Below are 17,020 nucleotides of genomic sequence, written 5' to 3'. Positions count from 1 at the left end.
CTCCATAATACTTAAAATTCCAAATCAAATATAGGATAAAATTCATGGTTGGCTGATCTGATCTAGCCTCTTGTCACTTCCCTAATACCATATCCAACCACTCTTCCTTGCTCACCACATTCCTGCTACACTGGAATTCTTTTTGTCTTTAGAACATGCAAAGACTTTTCTGCTTTAAGCATTGGTGTTCCCTCTATCTAGAACTCTATTCCCCTTGATTTTTACTCAGATTAAAAGTCACTTTCTTAATGACAAGTAACAGAAAACCCAACTAAAAGTGGTTTAATTAATAAAATGATTTATTTTCTTATATAACCAGCGTCCTGAATTAGGACTTTTCTGGAACTTGTAAAAATAAGTGTCCCCACAATTTTATCAAGGATCCAGGTCCTTTCTATCTTCCTATCTGCCAATCCCCGTTTGTGGGCTAGCTCTCCACACAAAGATTCCTTCACATACTAACATCTAAAGGCAGAAACATCTTGTGCTTTTTTAAACAAAAGAACTGAGAATCTTTCCCAGGAGTCTCCAGCAGACTTGCTCTAACTTCTCATTGTCAAGATCTAGGCCACATGCTCACCCATAAACTGATCAGGCCAGGGCAATGGGACATGATCAATCAAGTAGAGGAGGGTGAACCCGAGAATAAAATCACAGTTGTGCAAGCATGGAGAAGGGGAAAGTGAAATTGAGCTGGTAACCAACAGCGCTTACCGCCTCATCCCTGGACCATGCAATCTAATGTTACTCCCACTTCCCATAGTGTTTAAATAATTTTCTTCTTATTTTTTAATAGCTTTTTAAAATGTTTTTATTTATTTTTGAGACAGAGAGAGGCAGAGCATGAGCAGGGGAGGGGCAGAAAGAGAGGGAGACACAGAATCTGAAGCAGGCTCCAGGCTCTGAGCTGTCAGCACAGAGCCCGATGCGGGGCTCGAACGCACGGACTGTGAGCTGAAGTCGGACTTTTAACCGACTTAGCCACCCAGGCGCCCCAATACTTTTATTTTTCATAGTACTTATCATTTGAGGCACTATAGTGTAGAGGTTAATAAAACAGACTCTAAAACCAAATTGCCTGGATTTGGAACCTGGCTACCACATTATTAGCTGCGGAGTTAAATTACTCCATCTCTCCGGGCACCTGGGTGGCTCAGTGGGTTAAGCCTGGGACTCTTAATTTCGTTTCAGGTCACAATCTCACGGTTAATAGGTTTGAGTCCTGGATGGGGCTCTGCGCTGTCAGTGTGCGGAGCCTGCCTGGGATTCTCTGTCTCCTCTCTCTCTCTGCCCCTCCCCTGTTTGTGCTCTCTCTCTTTCTCAAAAATAAACTTTAAAAAATTACTTAATTTCTCAGTTTCTTTACCTGTAAAATGGGGATGACGATGCTATTACCTTATAAGGTTGTTATGAAGATTAAATATGTAAAATGCTTAGAACGGCTACCCTACTTAGTTCCTGTATCCTGGTGACATTCTTGTATCCTTATAATAAATTTCCCTTTCTTGTTTAAACTCTCCATTTCTGGGGTTTTCCCCTGGGCGTCCCATCCTCACCTCGGCCCCATCCTTTCTCTTTGGCGCCATCTGGCGCCCACGAGAGAAATGACGCGCCTGCGCTCTCCTCGCCTTCTGACCGTTGTCTCCTCCCGGGCAAATCTGGTCCCTATACCTTTAAGATGCCAGGCCAAGTCGCAGGAATCTAGGGACCGGGGCAAGAGGCGAGTGTAAACTCCACACAAATAATTGGTCTTTCCCGTGGCTCCGCCCCGGGAAGTAGTCGTGAACGCCTGTGATTGGTCGGGGGTCCTAGAGGCAGGTTCTGAGCTTGGCGCGGTGTTTTCTAGCGCATCCCGGCTGCTGTGTGGTGGGTGGCATGTCTCGGCCAAATGGGGTCGCGCGTGGGGACACGGGGGGAGATGGCACTGCTGCTGCCGGCGCCTTCAGCTTCAGCCCGGAGCCCACGCTTGAGGACATGTAAGCCGTCCTTGCCCCAGCCTGGGGAGGTCTCCCCCTTTTTCCCTCCTATTGGGACGGGTCACTCCACGTGGTCTGGAAGAAGGCTATGCTGGGGGGCCCAGCTCGGCTGGCTGTCCTGGGCGAGCCATCTTAACCTCTTTATCTGCAAAATGGGTTTAGTGATGCACACCTGAGGCAAGGGAAATGGTGATGCCCGGTGAGGGATATTAGAACCAGCCTTGGGGAAATATGGCTATTTCCGGTGCTGCTTCTGCCCGGCCCCTGCCCTCCAGGAGTGGGTGGTAGGATGGGGGCAAAAGCAGTGCTGAGAGGTGGGTGACATTATTTTTTACTAGAGGAAATCAAGGAGGGCTTCTTAGGGGAAATGTTCCTGGAGCTGCACTTTGTAAAATCAGCGGAAGCAGCATCAAGAGGTGGAATAATGGAAAAGACAGTATTGTTAGGTTTTGATAGAGTTCAGGGTCTGAGTAGGGCGCACCCACTTTAGAGATGCGGAGTCCAAGTCCCATAGAGAAGAAACGGTTTGCTTAAGGCCATCCAAAGAATTAGGTGCGGAACTAATGCCCCCAGTAGGTATCACTGAGATACCTGCCTGGTGGTCCGCATTCTCTAACCCTGGGACCTGGGCTTCTACTCCTTTCTTCTGTTCTAGCCGCCGCCTCCATGCTGAATTTGCTGCTGAACGAGACTGGGGCCAGTTCCACCAGCCTCGGAACCTCCTACTGGCCTTGGTGGGGGAAGTGGGGGAGCTGGCAGAGCTCTTGTGAGTAGATGGAAGTCTTTTTGGAAGAGTCTGTGTTGTGGGGGAGGGGAACATTTATCTGATCATTAAATATCCATGCCAGGCTGTGTCTGGGGATACAGAAATGACTCACCTGTCCCTGCCCTCTTGGGGCATCCATTCTTCTGGGAAAGAAAGGTGTGGAAACAGCAAGGCAGGTCCAGGTCTTAAGAAGGGATGGTGACAGCCTACCTTGACCTCTGCCTCTGGGGTGGAAAGGAGAGTATTCTTTAGGAGACCTGCCTGTGGCCTTCCAGACCGAAGAATCCTTTCCCAAGGTAGTGAGTGGGAAAGGGCAAGTTAAATTAAGGGAGTTTTTTGTTTTGTTGTTGTTGTTTTAAAGAGAGCTCAAGCAGGGGAGAGGGGCAGAGGAGGAGACAGAGAGAGAGAGAGAGAGAGAGAGAGAGAGAGAGAGGGAGAGAGAGTCTTAAGCAGGCTCCATGCTCAGTGCAGAGTTGGACACAGGGATTGATTCCACGACCCTTGGATCATGACCTGAGCCAATCAAGAGTCAGACGCTCAACTGACTGAACCATCCAGGCACCCCATTCAGGAAGATCCTGAGACTCCTCCAGGGTAAGCTTTTCAAGAGAGAGCAGGATTTTGTATCTGTTTCGTTGTCTAGTGTGTCCCGAGTGCCTCACACATAACAGAATGAGTGGCGACCGTGGAAGAGAGAGGTGGCGTATGAACCCGGATTGACAAAGTTGGAGTTAGGAAGTGATGGAGTTTGAACAGAGGACCTGACAGATTTGAAGGGTAGAAAGATCACTGTGTCTGCAGGGTGGATTGGGTCACCAAGAGAATCAGGGCAGGGGAGACCTGTGAGGAGGCTGATACAGATCCGTCAAAGAGGTGGGAAGGCCTAAATCAAGGCCTGAACTTTGGGAATGGAGAAACGAGAGCACAGAGATGTAAGGGCAAACCATTCATTTATTGCGGTTTTGTGAGCATCAGCTATGTGCTAGGTCTTCTAGAATTAAGAGATATAGCCTTCAACAAAATAGACATGGTTCCTGGGGTGCCTGGGTGCCTCAGTCAGTGGAGCATGCAACTCTTGATCTCAGGGTTGTGAGTTCAAGCCCAATGTTGGGTATAGAGATGACTTAAAATCTTGGGGATTAAAAAAAAAAAAAAAAAAAAGACATGGTTCCTGTCTTCAGAGTGCAAGGAGACTAACAATAAATAAGCAAACTAATTTTAAAAGACCAGGAATTGTGATAAAGTTCTATGGGGAAAACAACCCAAAGTGATGAAAAAGAAAGTAACAAGGAGAAGGCTTTTCTGAGCAGATGACATCTGTGCTGAGACCTCAGGAAGGAGCCAGCCACAGGAAAGATCTGGTGGGGGAGCAGGGAGAAGAGCGTTTAACGCAGAGGAGGCAGTAAGTGCAAAGGCCCTGTGACAATATGGCCGGTTTGCAAGACAGGATGGGCCAGAGTGGCTTTAGGTGGGGGGCAGGAGGGAGAGTGGTGGATAATGACTTTGGAAGAGGCAGGAGACAGCTCATACAGGATCTAAAGGGCATGGTCAGGCGTTTGGATTTTATTTTAAGCTCGGTTGGAGGAAATTGTAGCAGGAGAGGGACAAAGTGTAATTTCTGCTTATAAAAGATGGTACTGAGCAAGAGCAGAAGATGAGCTAGCAAGCTTTCGCAGGTCTGAGAATTAGTCTGGAGTGGCAGTGGCTAGGGCTGGAGAGAGTACAATTGGGTCTTAGCAAGTGAAATGTTCTCTTGACCACTCCTTGGCTCGGGTTGGGGCACACAGGTCTGGATGAATCATCTGTCGGGGTCTCTTCCCCACCCTGACTCTGCCTAGGGTGCAGGTGGGTTGAGTTGTCCTTGAAGGAACTTCCTAAGAGGTGGGCGTTCCTTGCTGCAAGGACTAGGCTGCTCCCAAGAGAGGCGGAGTCTGTGGTCTTAGCATCTGTGTTTGTGCCTGTGTGTTCTGCCTCCAGTCAGTGGAAACCTGATGAGGAGCCTGGCCCCCAAGCCTGGCCCCCCAGGGAACGGGCAGCCCTTCAAGAGGAGCTTAGTGATGTCCTCATCTACCTGGTGGCATTAGCAGCACGCTGCCATGTGGATCTGCCCCAAGCGGTGCTCTCCAAGATGGACATCAACCGGCAGCGCTACCCAGCACATCTGTCCCGTGGCTCTGCCCTCAAGTATACAGACTTACCCCATGGGGCCACCTCTGAAGACCAAGCTGGGGGGCCTGCAGACCTTGCCTGTGAGTCCACAGGCCAGGCCTCAACCTAGAACCATGCGCACAGGACCTGCAACTCGGCGTGGCATCTGAGAAGCAGAGAGTGGCCTGGTCACGGAACTTTTTCTAGTCCTTTCCTAATAGGTCATGGGCCAAGGGGCCCTACTTCCTAAGGCCTGAGGCCTGAGAACCTCCAGAAGACAGCCTCCTGGAATTTTCTCTCTCAATAAATGTTTTGGTTAGCAACTTCTAGATTCTTTCTGGAATAACTGGGAAGGCTTTATCCCAGCAAGTACTGGAGAAGGGCACCAGGGATGTCTCTGAGCCCAGCTCCCATGTTTCTTTAGTGTACCTCCCACCTATAGGGCAGAAAGATCTGCTTTCTACCAAGATCACTGATGTCATGCAATTCCCTGACCCCGTCTGGGCATCTAAAGGGGATTGGAGGCTGTATGTAGAGTTGGTTAAGAGCCCAGATTCTGGAGCTAGGCTGTCTGGGTTCAAATGCCATCTTTGATAGTTATGAGCTGGATGACATTCATCAAAGTACTTCATCTTTCTGCACCTTGCTTTCCTCATCTAAAATGAAAATAATGAGATCTACCTCATTGGGCTGTAAGGTTTAAGTAAGCTATTTTCAGTAGAGTGCTTAGGACAGTGCCTGGCACATAGCAGGGACTTTCCAAGTCTGCAGTTACCTGTTTGCTTTTTCAACTCAGAATTTTCAGGCCCCCAGAGCAGGAAATGTCAACAGTTAAGTTGGAGCTGGGCCTAAAACCCATCCCTGTCCATCAGGACCCCAGCCCTGTGAGAGCCGAATGCCCCTCTTTGTGGGCCCCCATCACAGGCATCCCCCTCCTCTTGGAGAGGGTCTCTTGCCTCCTCCCATCCTCCTAAGGCCAATTTCCACTTGTATACCTAAAGATAGTGTTGGGTGTGTATGATTTGCCCGTTGTGTGACCTCGGGCACATCACTTCCCTTTCTGGGATACCCACAGCCTGCCTCCCTCACAGTGCAGAGTAATGCTGGGGAAAAAAAACTTTTAAACTATTTTTGCTGCCCCTACGAGCCATTTCCACATCAGCAAAATAAGGCATTCCTTTTACTGATGACCTCACTCCTTTAACCAGTGACCTCTTACTTGCCAGGTAAAACACAATCCAGATTGGAACCGCTTCAGCTTTGTGTTCCCAACCTTTCCTCCCTACCAGTGACAGAAGGACTCTCATCCTTACTGATTGATCTCTTATCACATACCCTCTCCATGGTGAGTTCTCTCCTATCTCCTCTACGTAAGCAACTTCCCTTCCTTTCCACTAGCAGATATAAAGCATCGTAGAGTCTCTTTCCTATTGACAAAACCCCAACAAATCTCCAGCCACTGCGCTCTTGCTTTTCACAGCCAAGCCTCTTAAAATGGATTGTCTACACCCATCCGCTGGGCTTCCTCATTCTCCTATTTATACTCTAACCCACTCAAGGATGGCTTTCACCCCCACGCCTCTTCTCACCACTTTCCCGGAGCTACAAATACAGCATCTAAGAGAGCTGACCACTCCCTCCATGAAACACTTTCCTCTAGATTTTCCAGACAAGACACTTCAGGTTTTCTTTCTAGCTGTGGCTGCCCTTTCACGAACTCTTCTTGGGTACCCTCTCATCCACTCCAGACCTGATATCCCCAAACTACTATTTCCAATCACCTCTCTGACCCCTCTGCGTTCACTTCACCCTCAACATGTCCAGACTGGGGTGTAACCATTGTCACCACAATTCCTGCCCTGCTCCTCATCCTGTGCCCTCATCTCTGACTCTGCCCGTCATCCAAGCTAAGAAATGAAATCAGCCGATCTCTCCTAGACTGAAGTTCATGCCTGCTCACCAACAAATGCAGTGGCTGTTTGATCAGAATGTGCAGGATTTGTGCACCCTTCCAGACCTGAAGTTATGAGGACAATCAAGGGCCAATCCTCCCCCCCCCCCCCCCCCCCCCGTAAAGCCGGTGCAAGAAATCCTTTTGGGCTTATAGCCTCACTTGGCTCCATGGTAACTCGTTTATATCACTCAAGCCTGGGGAAAACCCCAACTTTCCTCCTCCCCTCACTCACAGGCACGGGTGGAGTGAGGATTTAATACTTTATTCACTAACACGGGCCAAGGGGTTGTAGTGAGAGGGAGTGGGCACTGCTTCCTGGGATCGCAGTAGGGCGTTCTCCCGGCCTCCCAGTTCCAAGGCAGTCAGGCCTGCTGTCCCACCCCTTTCCTAGTGGGGCGGGGAGATCCAGGGTAATGCAGCCCCAGGTAGGGGTCCCAGGGTGTCCCTGCCCCCAGCCGGACGCTAGCAGCCCCACAGGGACGAGAACGGCGGCTCAGCTGCCCTCGCACTCTGGGCAGCGCTCGGTGGCAGTGGCGGCCGTGGCGCCAGGGGGTAGCTTGAAGTCCCGGCCGCAACCAGCGCAGATATAGAGACGACGCCGCATGTGCGCGCGACGGTGACGGATGAAGTGCGAGCTGAGGCGGAAGCGCCGGCCGCATTCGGCGCACGGGTAGGGCCGCTCCCCTGTGTGCGTGCGCGCATGCTCCGCCAGGTTGGAGCGGTGGCCGAAGCGGCGGCCGCAGACGGCGCACCTGTGCGGCTTCTCGCCGGTGTGCACGCGTCGGTGCTTGGCCAGAGCCGAACTCTGAGCGAAGCGCGTGCCGCAGTCGGCGCAGGCGTACGGCCTCTCGCCCGTGTGCGTGCGTCGGTGGCGCGCCAGGCACGAGCTGCCGCCGAAGGCGCGTCCGCAGTCCGGGCACGCGTACGGCTTCTCGCCCGTGTGCACGCGCAGGTGCTGTGCGTAGTTGGAGCTCTGCGCGAAGCGGCGGCCGCAGTGCGCGCATGCGTACGGCTTCTCGCCGGTGTGGCGCCGCCGATGCTGCCGCAGGTTCGAGGCGGCCGAGAAGCGCTTGTCGCACTCGGGGCACTCGTAGGGCCGCTCGCCCGTGTGCGTGCGGCCGTGTTTGGTCAGTGCCGACTTCTGTGAGAAGCGCCGGCCGCACTCGGTGCACGCGAAGGGCCGCTCGCCCGTGTGCGTGCGTGCGTGCTTCGCCAGCGTGGAGCGGCGCGCGAAGGCGCGGCCGCAGTCCGGGCACGCGTGTGGGCGCGCCGGGTCGGCCGACGGCGCTGGCGCCTCGCTCGGGACCTGCGGGGAGAAGGGGTGGGGAGACGTCAGCCCTGACTGCGGGCGGCGGGAGCCGGAGATCCGGGTCTCCGCAAGCCGCAGCCTTTCAGTTCCCCGTTGTAAAACTGAAAAAGCAACGGTGCCCGCCTCGGGACGGTTGTGCGCTTTTAATGAGACAGTATGTTAACGCACGTATCACAAGGCCTAGTGATACTCAAGCTCTTTGTTATTAATTCGACAAATATTTATTGAGTGCGCAAGATATGCCGGACTATGTTTAGGCACTGGGGATTCAACATTAAAATTTAAAAAGTCCCGCTACAGGGAGAATAGATAAGAAGTTGCTGGCATTGGGGCAGGGAGGGGGATTGTTGAGAAACCTTACTGATAAAACGTGAGCAGAGGGACCTAAAGAAGGTGAAAGAACAGGCTACACAAGGAAGCAAGGCCCTGCAGGGGGTCTGCCTGTTGAGTTCCAAGAAGGGCAAGAAAAAGTGCCTAGGGCAGAATGCTTGAGGGGGAGAGTGATGAATGGGATGGTCTTGCTGGGACTCTCTCAGCTTAGGGTCAAGTAATATGAATGAGATGGGGAACCAAAAGAGGAGATGTCAGATGATTGGGAGCAGGGACCTGAACAGATCAGACTCAGGTTGCTGGGGTTGAGAACAGAAGCAAGGAGGGGAGAGGGCAGAAGCAGGAGCCCAGAGAGGAGGCCACTATACTGCAGCCGTCTCTGAAGACGGTGGCTCACACCCAGGTGACAGGTGGAAAGTGGAAGTGGCCTGCTTCTGGGTATATCGTGTAGTTGAAGACCACAGATTTGACAGTAGATTGGCTCTGAGGTATAATGAAAGAGAGGGTTCAAAATGACTCCACCCAGATTTTGAGTTTGGCCACTGCAAAAGTGGGGTGGCCATCTACAGAGATGAGGGCGGTAGGAGCAAGGCGGTAGGTGAAATCTGTTCTGGAGCATATCTGCGGTTCTCCTTGACACATCTGGAGCTCAAGAAAGAAGCCTATGCTTGGAGATGTTAATTGGGAAGCCGGCAGCCTATAGATGGTTTTTAAAGCTGAGTCTGGATGAGATCACCCCAGGAATGGGGAGAGAGAACCTGGGGCAGCAAGGTGATCAGCTAGCAAAGAAGGCTGAACGGGAGCAGTCAGTGAGGCAGGAGAGCCAGGAAGGCATGGTATGGTGTCTTAGAAGCCAGGCCAGGACCAAGTCCAGGCTCTTTAATAAACTTTTCAGAGCAAGCACCTATCATTTTTTAAGTTGTGAAGGCAAGGCCTGAAATGGAAAGTTTTGAAAATGAGCCAGTTTCATGAGGTCTGAGCCTCCAGAGATACAATCAGAAGAAATGCTTTGTAAGAGACAGGTGAAGAGAAAACTTTTTACTAACAGCGGAGTGAAGGGGAATACTGGGGGCAAATTATTCCCTCCTTAGAAAAGAGAATGTGGGGCACCTGGGTGGCTCAGTCGGTTAAGCGTCCGACTTCGGGTCAGGTCATGATCTCGCGGTTTGTGAGTTTGAGCCCCGCGTCGGGCCCTGTGGTGACAGCTCGGAGCCTGGAGCCTGCTTCAGATTCTGTGTCTCCCTCTCTCTGTGCCCCTCCCCTGCTCATGCTCATGCTCTGTCTCAAAAATAAGTTAAAACATTAAAAAAAAAATTAAAAAAGAAAAAGAGAATGCTCACCCCAGCAGAAGTGGTATTGAGCCCCTACCATGAACTCAAACAGGCACATTAATTCATGACCAAATGAAATACCTGGCACATATTAAGGACAAGAAAGTGTTAGCTGCTCCCCATATTCAATCTCCACAAAGTAGTTACTACTATTCTCACTTTATAGATAAAGAAACTCTCTTAAAAGGGTGAGTGACAAGAACAGTGAGGCTTTTTTCTTTCTGAAGTGCAAGGATAGCAACTTCAGGTCCTTCAAGATCCTTTGTAAATAGTCAGTGGCTTTTCTGTAACCAACTCAGAAACTGGAAAACAAGGCAGTTTGGGAAATTAATGATCAACCATGGGAATTCTGGTTTAAATGTACATATAATGATAACAGTGATAACGATACAGTTAAGGCTTTGACAGTGCTACTTTATGTACATTATTGCATTAAATCTTCCTGTCATCCCCTTGAATTGGGTGTTATCTTTTGATAGTTGAGAAAACAGAGGCTCATTGAGATCAGATTCACAAAGCCAGAGGGAGTCAGCACTCGCCCTTAACCAGTAGGCTACATTGCTTCCCTGTACTAGAACAGCCAAGACGTGACAGAGGCTGGACTCCAAGCCTCTGGTGCTCTCCAAGAGGGATTCAAGGTTAAAATACAACTTGATACTTTAAATCAAGAAACTCCCCACAGCAGATTTGGCACAGTCTGAATTCAAGGTCATACTTTCCAGTCTTGCCCTGGTTTTGACATCTGTTGTGTTTGTTTAAACGTGTCGGCCATTGTGGAGAGAATTTTTCTCATTATATTTACATTTTTTGGACCCATTTTTTCTTTGGCACCCTTCTATAAGATAACTGACCAGCCCGAGGGCTTTCTTATGCTGGGCTCACTGACTCAGGTGAAAGGAAATCTTCACATGAGTAACCTTAGTATCGCCAGCTTAAGGACTCAGGGCCCCAGAAAGAGTTTTTTTTCTTTTCTTTTTTTTTAAGTAATCTCTACATCCAACGGGGGCCTCAAACTCATGACCCTGAGATCAAGAGTCACATGCTCTACTGACAGAGCCAGCCAGGAGCCCTCCAGGAAGAATCTTGGTAAGACAGGTAGGGTCTAGCTCATTAAGACCCCAAGCAAGTCACTTCCTTCCCCTGCCTCAGTGTCCCAAGGAAGGCGGGATAGGCTAGGTGAGATAAAAATTTCCCAACTTGAGGCATGCACACCCCGTACATGCAAGAGTACTCTAGGTGTTATGCAGGGAAACTATTTTATAACCGTTGTGTATTTATTTTCATGGACATTAGAAAAACAGTAGATCACATGAAATCCACAATTCCATCAGTATTATTGTTTAGATGAAGGCAGATTTATTTAACAAAATGATGTGAATCTATCAGAAGAAAAGAGTACATAAATGAGCACAAGAGGTGAGCGACACACAGGTCACTGAGGCTTGGCCAGTACCAGACTAAGGGATCATTAAAGGTCCTTCCATGCCTTTAATTCTGCAACTAGTAGACTTAGACATTAGAATGGCATTTGCACTATAACAAGAGGGTACTATGAGGAGACAAATATAATAATATGAAAATCCAGGTAGCTGAAGTTTGTGATTTTTGTCTTCCTGCTTGCGTATTTTTTTTTAAACTTTTAAAATGTTTATTTATTTTTTGAGAGAGAGACAGACAGACAGTGAGCAGGGGAGGGGCAGAGAAAGAGAGGGAGACGCAGAATCCGAAGCAGGCTCCAGGCTCCGAGAACCCGATGCGGGGCTCGAACCCACAAGCCGCAAGATCATGACCTGAGCTGAGGTCAGACGCTTAACTGACTGAGCCACCAGGCGCCCCCTTGCTTAAGATTTTTTTTAATCACTTTTTATTTTTTTTTTTTAATTTTTTTTCAACGTTTTTTTTTATTTATTTTTGGGACAGAGAGAGACAGAGCATGAACGGGGGAGGGGCAGAGAGAGAGGGAGACACAGAATCGGAAACAGGCTCCAGGCTCCGAGCCATCGGCCCAGAGCCTGACGCGGGGCTCGAACTCACGGACCGCGAGATCGTGACCTGGCTGAAGTCGGAGGCTTAACCGACTGCGCCACCCAGGCGCCCCTTTAATCACTTTTTAAAATTCATATTCTCCTCAGCCTTTACTTTCCTAATTAACAACAACAACAACAACAACAACAACAACAACAACTACTACCATCCACTGAGCATTCACTATGTGCCAGGAACTGTGCTAAGTGCTTTTCATCCATGTTCTCATTTTAAACTCTCACAACCTTTTGGGTTAGGTATCATCTGCTCCGTTTCTGAGTAAGGAAATAAGGCTCGGCAGTGAAGTGATCGCCCGAGGCCATACGGCTAATCAATGGCAGAGCCAGGATTTGAACTGAAAGTCTGTCATCATCCAAAATACCTCTTCTCTGCCATGATGCCATTCTATCTCACTGACAAGTTTGAGATCACCTGCACAGCTTGTCTCCCTCCCCTGGACTCTTTTAGCAATCAGAATCTCCCCTCTTTTTGGTACAAAGTATAAAATAAGACCCTATCCTCTTGCTCCTAGCTACAGGAACTGTGGTCCACAGATCAACATCAGCATCACTAGGAATTTGTTAGAAATGCAGAATCTTGGGGCCCCTGGGTGGCTCGGTGGTTAAGCGCCCGACTTTGGCTCAGGTCATGATCTTACATATCCTGAGTTTGAGCCCTGCGTCGGGCTCTGCTGACAGCTCAGAACCTGGAGCCTGCTTCCGATTCTGTGTCTCCCTTTCTGCCCCTCCCCCACTCATGCTCTGTCTGTCTCTCTCTCGAAAATAAATAAAGAGTAAAAAAAAAAAAAAAAAAAAAAAGATGGGGTGCCTGGGTGGCTCAGTCAGTTGGGTGTCTGACTTCAGCTCAGGTCATGATTTCACAGTTCCTGGGCTCGAGCCCCACATCAGGCTTTGGGCTGACAGCTCAGAGTCTGGAGCCTGCTTTGGATTCTCTGACCCCCTCTCTCTGCCCTTGGCCCGCTCTCACTCTGTCTCTCTCTCTCTCAAAAGTGAATAAACGTTAAAAAACAATATATTAAAAAAAAAAAAAGAACAAGAAAGAAGGAAATGCAGACTCTCAAGTCCCACCCCAGACCTGCAGAATCAAAATCTCCATTTTAACAAGATCACCAGGTGATTTGTATGCATGTTAAAAGTTAAGAAACCTAATCTAGAAGAGACAAGAGCAGCTCCCGAAGAAAACAGGTAGAAAAGGTGAAGAGGGGTTTACAGGCTGAAAGACCATATGGGCAAAGTCTTAGAGATGAGAAAGGGTCAGGTGTGTTTGAAGTCAGGGCTTGGGATAGGAGCTGAGTGATTAGAGATAAGCCAGGACATGAGGTCAGATGGTGAGGAGCTCTGAATGCCAGGCTTAGGGAGCTGAGACTTTATCTTGAAGGAAACAGAAAACCACTCAAGGGTTTAAGCAAAGAGAGAGAGGATTGGATGTGCATAGAGCCCTCTGAGAAAATCTTTTCTATTCATTAAAGATAGATTGGGTTTTGATGAGCAGTGACAGGATACTCCAGGCCCTGAGTGCAGCATAATTAAGGCCTATTTTGGACAATGACTGGCCATGAGCCTGGGTGATAGCTAAGAGTCACAGAATGTTAGCACTGGGAAGAGCTTTTGAGGTCACTATTTCATAGAAACTGAGACTCAGGGAGACCACACAGCAAGTTAATGAGCTATGCTGCGGGCACAGTTCGTGGGATGTCTGTGTGTCATCCTCAATCCCAAACCCCGCCACCCCCCCAAATCCAGTAACCCAGATGATACCTTTCAGGTGGGCAGTCAAGGATTTTAACTCTCATGACTCCTCTATACAGACGAGAAAGCCAAGGCAAAGCTGGTGACTGGCAGTTAGGATTGGAACCAATGCTTTTCACTGCTACATGATACCATTAAAGTCTAGCCCTTCATACCTTTGATGACTAGACATGCCCACTCCCCATATCCTCATCCTTACCTCCAGCCAGTCCAATCAGGATTCACAAATGTCCCCTTCTCTCCCTCTTTTCCCCATTGCTGTCAAAACCTTAGACTAGGCTACCAGCCTTACCTGGCTTGGTACCCCACGGCAGCCAGTGTTTCTTCTAAAGAGAAAATCACTCATGTCCCTCCTCCGATTTGAGACTATGTCTAAATTTCTATGTTGGCTTTCCAATGCACTTTGGCTCCGCCTACTTCTCTGGCCTCGTCTCCTCTGAGCCTTTGCGTTTGCTATTTCCTTCTGGGAGGCCTTTCTCCTCCTCCATTTACCAATCACCAAGTCTTGAAGGACCAAGTCATCTCCCTGAAGCCTTCCCCACTGCCTTGAGTTGTCTGCTCTCCGTCCTCTGTCTAGGCCTCCGTTGGCTTCTCTGTCCACTCCCAGCCCCAGGTTTCAGCCCACAAAGTTCTTTGATAGAAAGGACTTGAAACATCTCCAACAGGATTACCTAGTGTCCGGTCCTGAACCCCAGGGAGAAGAATGAATGTCAGCAGCATATACTTACGTAGTGTTTATTATGCACCAGACACAGTTCTGACTCTTTACATGTATTAATTCACTTAGTCCCCACAACCTCAGGAAGTGAGTGCTGTTATGATCTCCCTTTTACAAATGAGGAAACTGAGCCACAAAGAGGTTAAGAAGCTTGCCCAAGGTCACACAGCTGGAAAGTGATAGAGTTGGAAGTCTACACCAAGCCCTGGAGTCTGAGGTCTTAAATTATAGGCCAAAGGTGGAGATGAGGGGATCCACAGAGCCAGAAGACACAGGCTGAACTAGGATGACAGGCCAAGGAGGCCTGAGGAAAACGGAACTAAACAGTTATTTTGACTGGAAGCAGTTGCCAAAGCAGCCAGCCCCCGCCCCCTAAGGCCCACCACACCCACTAGGGGGCAGCAGAACTGTCTTTCCCAGAGAACTGGCCCCTAGCAGAACGAAATGAGAGGGAGCCTGGGCCCAGAAACCCCGCCCAACAGGAGCCCTCCAGTTGGACTCAGGGCTCCTCTGTCTTGGGGTGAGAGTTCTAGGGTTCTGGAAGTGGAAATATATACCTGGTGGCAGTTAGGATCTCCAGTGGGGAAATCTAACTCATATTGAGATCTCCTTAAAATTCCTTTCTTTAAACCTTCAAAACCCTCAGGGTAAAACCAGAGGTTCCCCCGCCCCAGGCTGCCAGCCACCCTACTCTCATCCATGCTACAGCCTGATTGAACTACTTCTCCCAGTGCCTTCCCTTCTCCCAGTGCCCCACCCACTCCCCTGGGCCACGTAAGGGGCCATTCCTTTTAAATCTCAGACCCCCACTGGCCTCAGCTAAGCCATCTCCTTCTTAACTTTGAGACCTTGGGCCAGTCACCAAACCGTCCAGTTTCCTGGGCCTCAGTTTCCTCACCTGTGAAATGGAACAAATCCTAACCACGGTACAGATTTGTGGTACTTAGAACAGTGTCTGGTGCATAGCAAATGCTACTAAGAGTCAGGTGTTCCTAATGCTGTTGCCTACCTAACCACCCCCTCCTCACCCCTAAGTGTGCATTAAGTTCCCAGCTCTGGACTTCCACACCTCCTGTGCCTGCACCCATCACACGGGATTGTAGCTGTGTGGTTACTTGTCACTTTAATCCCGCTCGTCCTCAAGCTCCACGGGGAACCGGGGGAACCAAGGAGAGCATTCCCTGTCCAGCACCCAGCACAGAGCCTGGCAGAGCAAGTGTGTCATCTGTATGATGGCAGCATGGGCAATAGAGCAGAAGGATGGGCCACCAACTTGAGATTCTAGGTCTAAGATGCAGAGAAAAGTTTAGGCTGGATTGATGGTTTGTCTGAGGGTGGCTGGACCCGACCAGACATAAGAGAAACCAGGCCCCCTGGTGTGGGACACGTACCTCCTTGTTGTCCATGGGGATCTTGAGTTTCACCACCTCATATTTCTCCTCACCCTCATCTTCCTCACCCTTCACCAGCAGCACCATCTCCTCTTGCATCTCTTCCTCTTCCTCCTCCTCTGTCTGCTGTTCACCAGGCATCTTGGTGTTCTGGGGTGAGGGGCTGGGTCAAAAGCTCAGGACTTGCACCCACTCCCACCCCGCCCCGTGGCCCTGACCCCAGCAAGTCTGTGAAGCCTTGGCTTCTCCCGCTCTGCCCTGGTCTCTGGGTCTGCCCTCTTCCCTCCACCCAGCCCAGCCCAGCCCCACGCCCCAGGACCAGCTCCGAAGACACTCGTTCTCCCCACTCATCCCGGCATTCAAGGCCCTGTGCAGCACGAATCTCCAGCCCCAGCAAGTCGGCACCCTCCCCACGCTGAGTCACTCCCCCGCGTCTGGGCCAGAGGCCCTGAGCTCTAGGGCATGGTCTGGGGGCGGGATCGGGGCGGAGACCCCGGTGGGGTGCGCACTCACCAGCCGCAGATTCGGCGCTCGCACAGCCCCTGGCCAGGGCGCCGGGCGGTTGGGCACTCTGCGAGGCCGCGGCTCCGGGGGCGGGGTGGGGCGGGGCCTCGCAGACGGCCAGTCATTGGTCAGGTCACCTAACCCCGCCCACGAGGAGGAGGGGCCCAGAGGACCCAGGCGTCCGGCCAGAACTGCCCCGGGAGGGTGGCGAGCCCAGATCTGGCGCCCTCCGCTGTACCCCAACTCCCAGGAATCCCTGGCCGCCCCATCCCGGCGTCCAAGGTCTTCGCGGTCCAGTTGTTACCTACCTTCAAGGATCGTCTCCTGTGGCCGCCTCGGAGATCTCCGCTGCGGCCAAGCGCGTCTGCTCCGCCCAAAATAGGCCACGTGCGCTCCCGCCCCGGCCTGGGCCTCTCGCTGGCGCCCCGCCTGGAGGGCGGACCCGGTTGCCTGCTCACCTCTTCCCTTCCCTCTTTTTTCCTCCTCTCCTATTTTTTCTCCTTTCCCGGCGTCGCCCTCCCAGTCTCCTGGTGTCTGGGATGTCTTGCCCCTTGAATATGTACTTCGCAAATCAACAGCCACCCAAGCTACCGCAGCCACTTAGGGTGTGGCGTGCCTACTATGCGCCAGCATTATGCTAAGTGTTTTACACACATGATCTTTGATCTGCACAAAGGTGGGTCCATTTTACAGATCAGCTATCAGAACTTGATGGAGATAAAACCGATTTGCGCAAGTTATACAGTAAGAATTCGCATAGCGTCCCTGACAAGTAATAGCCTAAGTGGAAATCAGTAGT

General features: G+C 50.6%; 2 protein-coding genes across 4 annotated transcripts; one reads left to right on the top strand and one right to left on the bottom strand.

The window, feature by feature from the left end:
* The first annotated feature begins 1,802 nt into the window (after positions 1-1,802).
* On the top strand, positions 1,803-5,227 carry DCTPP1 (dCTP pyrophosphatase 1). The gene is made up of 3 exons (XM_049638636.1): positions 1,803-1,976; positions 2,632-2,742; positions 4,720-5,227. Exons 1-3 carry the CDS (start codon positions 1,876-1,878, stop codon positions 5,018-5,020), a joined length of 513 nt encoding a protein of 170 aa, XP_049494593.1. The 5' UTR covers positions 1,803-1,875; the 3' UTR covers positions 5,021-5,227.
* A 1,863-nt stretch (positions 5,228-7,090) lies between these two features.
* On the bottom strand, positions 7,091-16,646 carry ZNF771 (zinc finger protein 771). 3 transcript variants are annotated; one of them, XM_049638635.1, is made up of 3 exons: positions 16,530-16,646; positions 15,718-15,867; positions 7,091-8,150 (listed from the first exon to the last, which is right to left on the bottom strand). In XM_049638635.1, exons 2-3 carry the CDS (start codon positions 15,856-15,858, stop codon positions 7,338-7,340), a joined length of 954 nt encoding a protein of 317 aa, XP_049494592.1. In that variant the 5' UTR covers positions 15,859-15,867; positions 16,530-16,646; the 3' UTR covers positions 7,091-7,337. The 3 variants fall into 3 exon arrangements, with proteins under 3 accessions (XP_049494592.1, XP_049494590.1, XP_049494591.1); XM_049638633.1 differs by lacking the exon at positions 16,530-16,646 and adding an exon at positions 16,231-16,520 and having other exon boundaries at positions 15,718-15,880; XM_049638634.1 differs by lacking the exon at positions 16,530-16,646 and adding an exon at positions 16,231-16,304.
* Positions 16,647-17,020: the final 374 nt, after the last annotated feature.

The sequence above is a fragment of the Panthera uncia genome, chromosome E3 (assembly GCF_023721935.1).
Source record: "Panthera uncia isolate 11264 chromosome E3, Puncia_PCG_1.0, whole genome shotgun sequence".
NCBI classification, from domain to species: domain Eukaryota; kingdom Metazoa; phylum Chordata; class Mammalia; order Carnivora; family Felidae; genus Panthera; species Panthera uncia.
This window is presented reverse-complemented; position numbering and strand designations above follow the sequence as displayed.

Bases quoted from the DNA above. Each gene is read 5' to 3' on its own strand.
- DCTPP1 (XM_049638636.1), top strand. From the start codon at position 1,876: ATGTCTCGGCCAAATGGGGTCGCGCGTGGGGACACGGGGGGAGATGGC. The intron at 1,977-2,631 runs GTAAGCCGTCCT...CTTCTGTTCTAG, and splicing joins GAGCCCACGCTTGAGGACAT to CCGCCGCCTCCATGCTGAAT. The intron at 2,743-4,719 runs GTGAGTAGATGG...TTCTGCCTCCAG, and splicing joins GGGGAGCTGGCAGAGCTCTT to TCAGTGGAAACCTGATGAGG.
- ZNF771 (XM_049638633.1), bottom strand. From the start codon at position 16,346: ATGACTGGCCGTCTGCGAGGCCCCGCCCCACCCCGCCCCCGGAGCCGC. The intron at 15,881-16,230 runs GTGAGTGCGCAC...CTTTTGACCCAG, and splicing joins GAGCGCCGAATCTGCGGCTG to CCCCTCACCCCAGAACACCA. The intron at 8,151-15,717 runs GTACGTGTCCCA...TTCTCCCCGCAG, and splicing joins TCCCCATGGACAACAAGGAG to GTCCCGAGCGAGGCGCCAGC.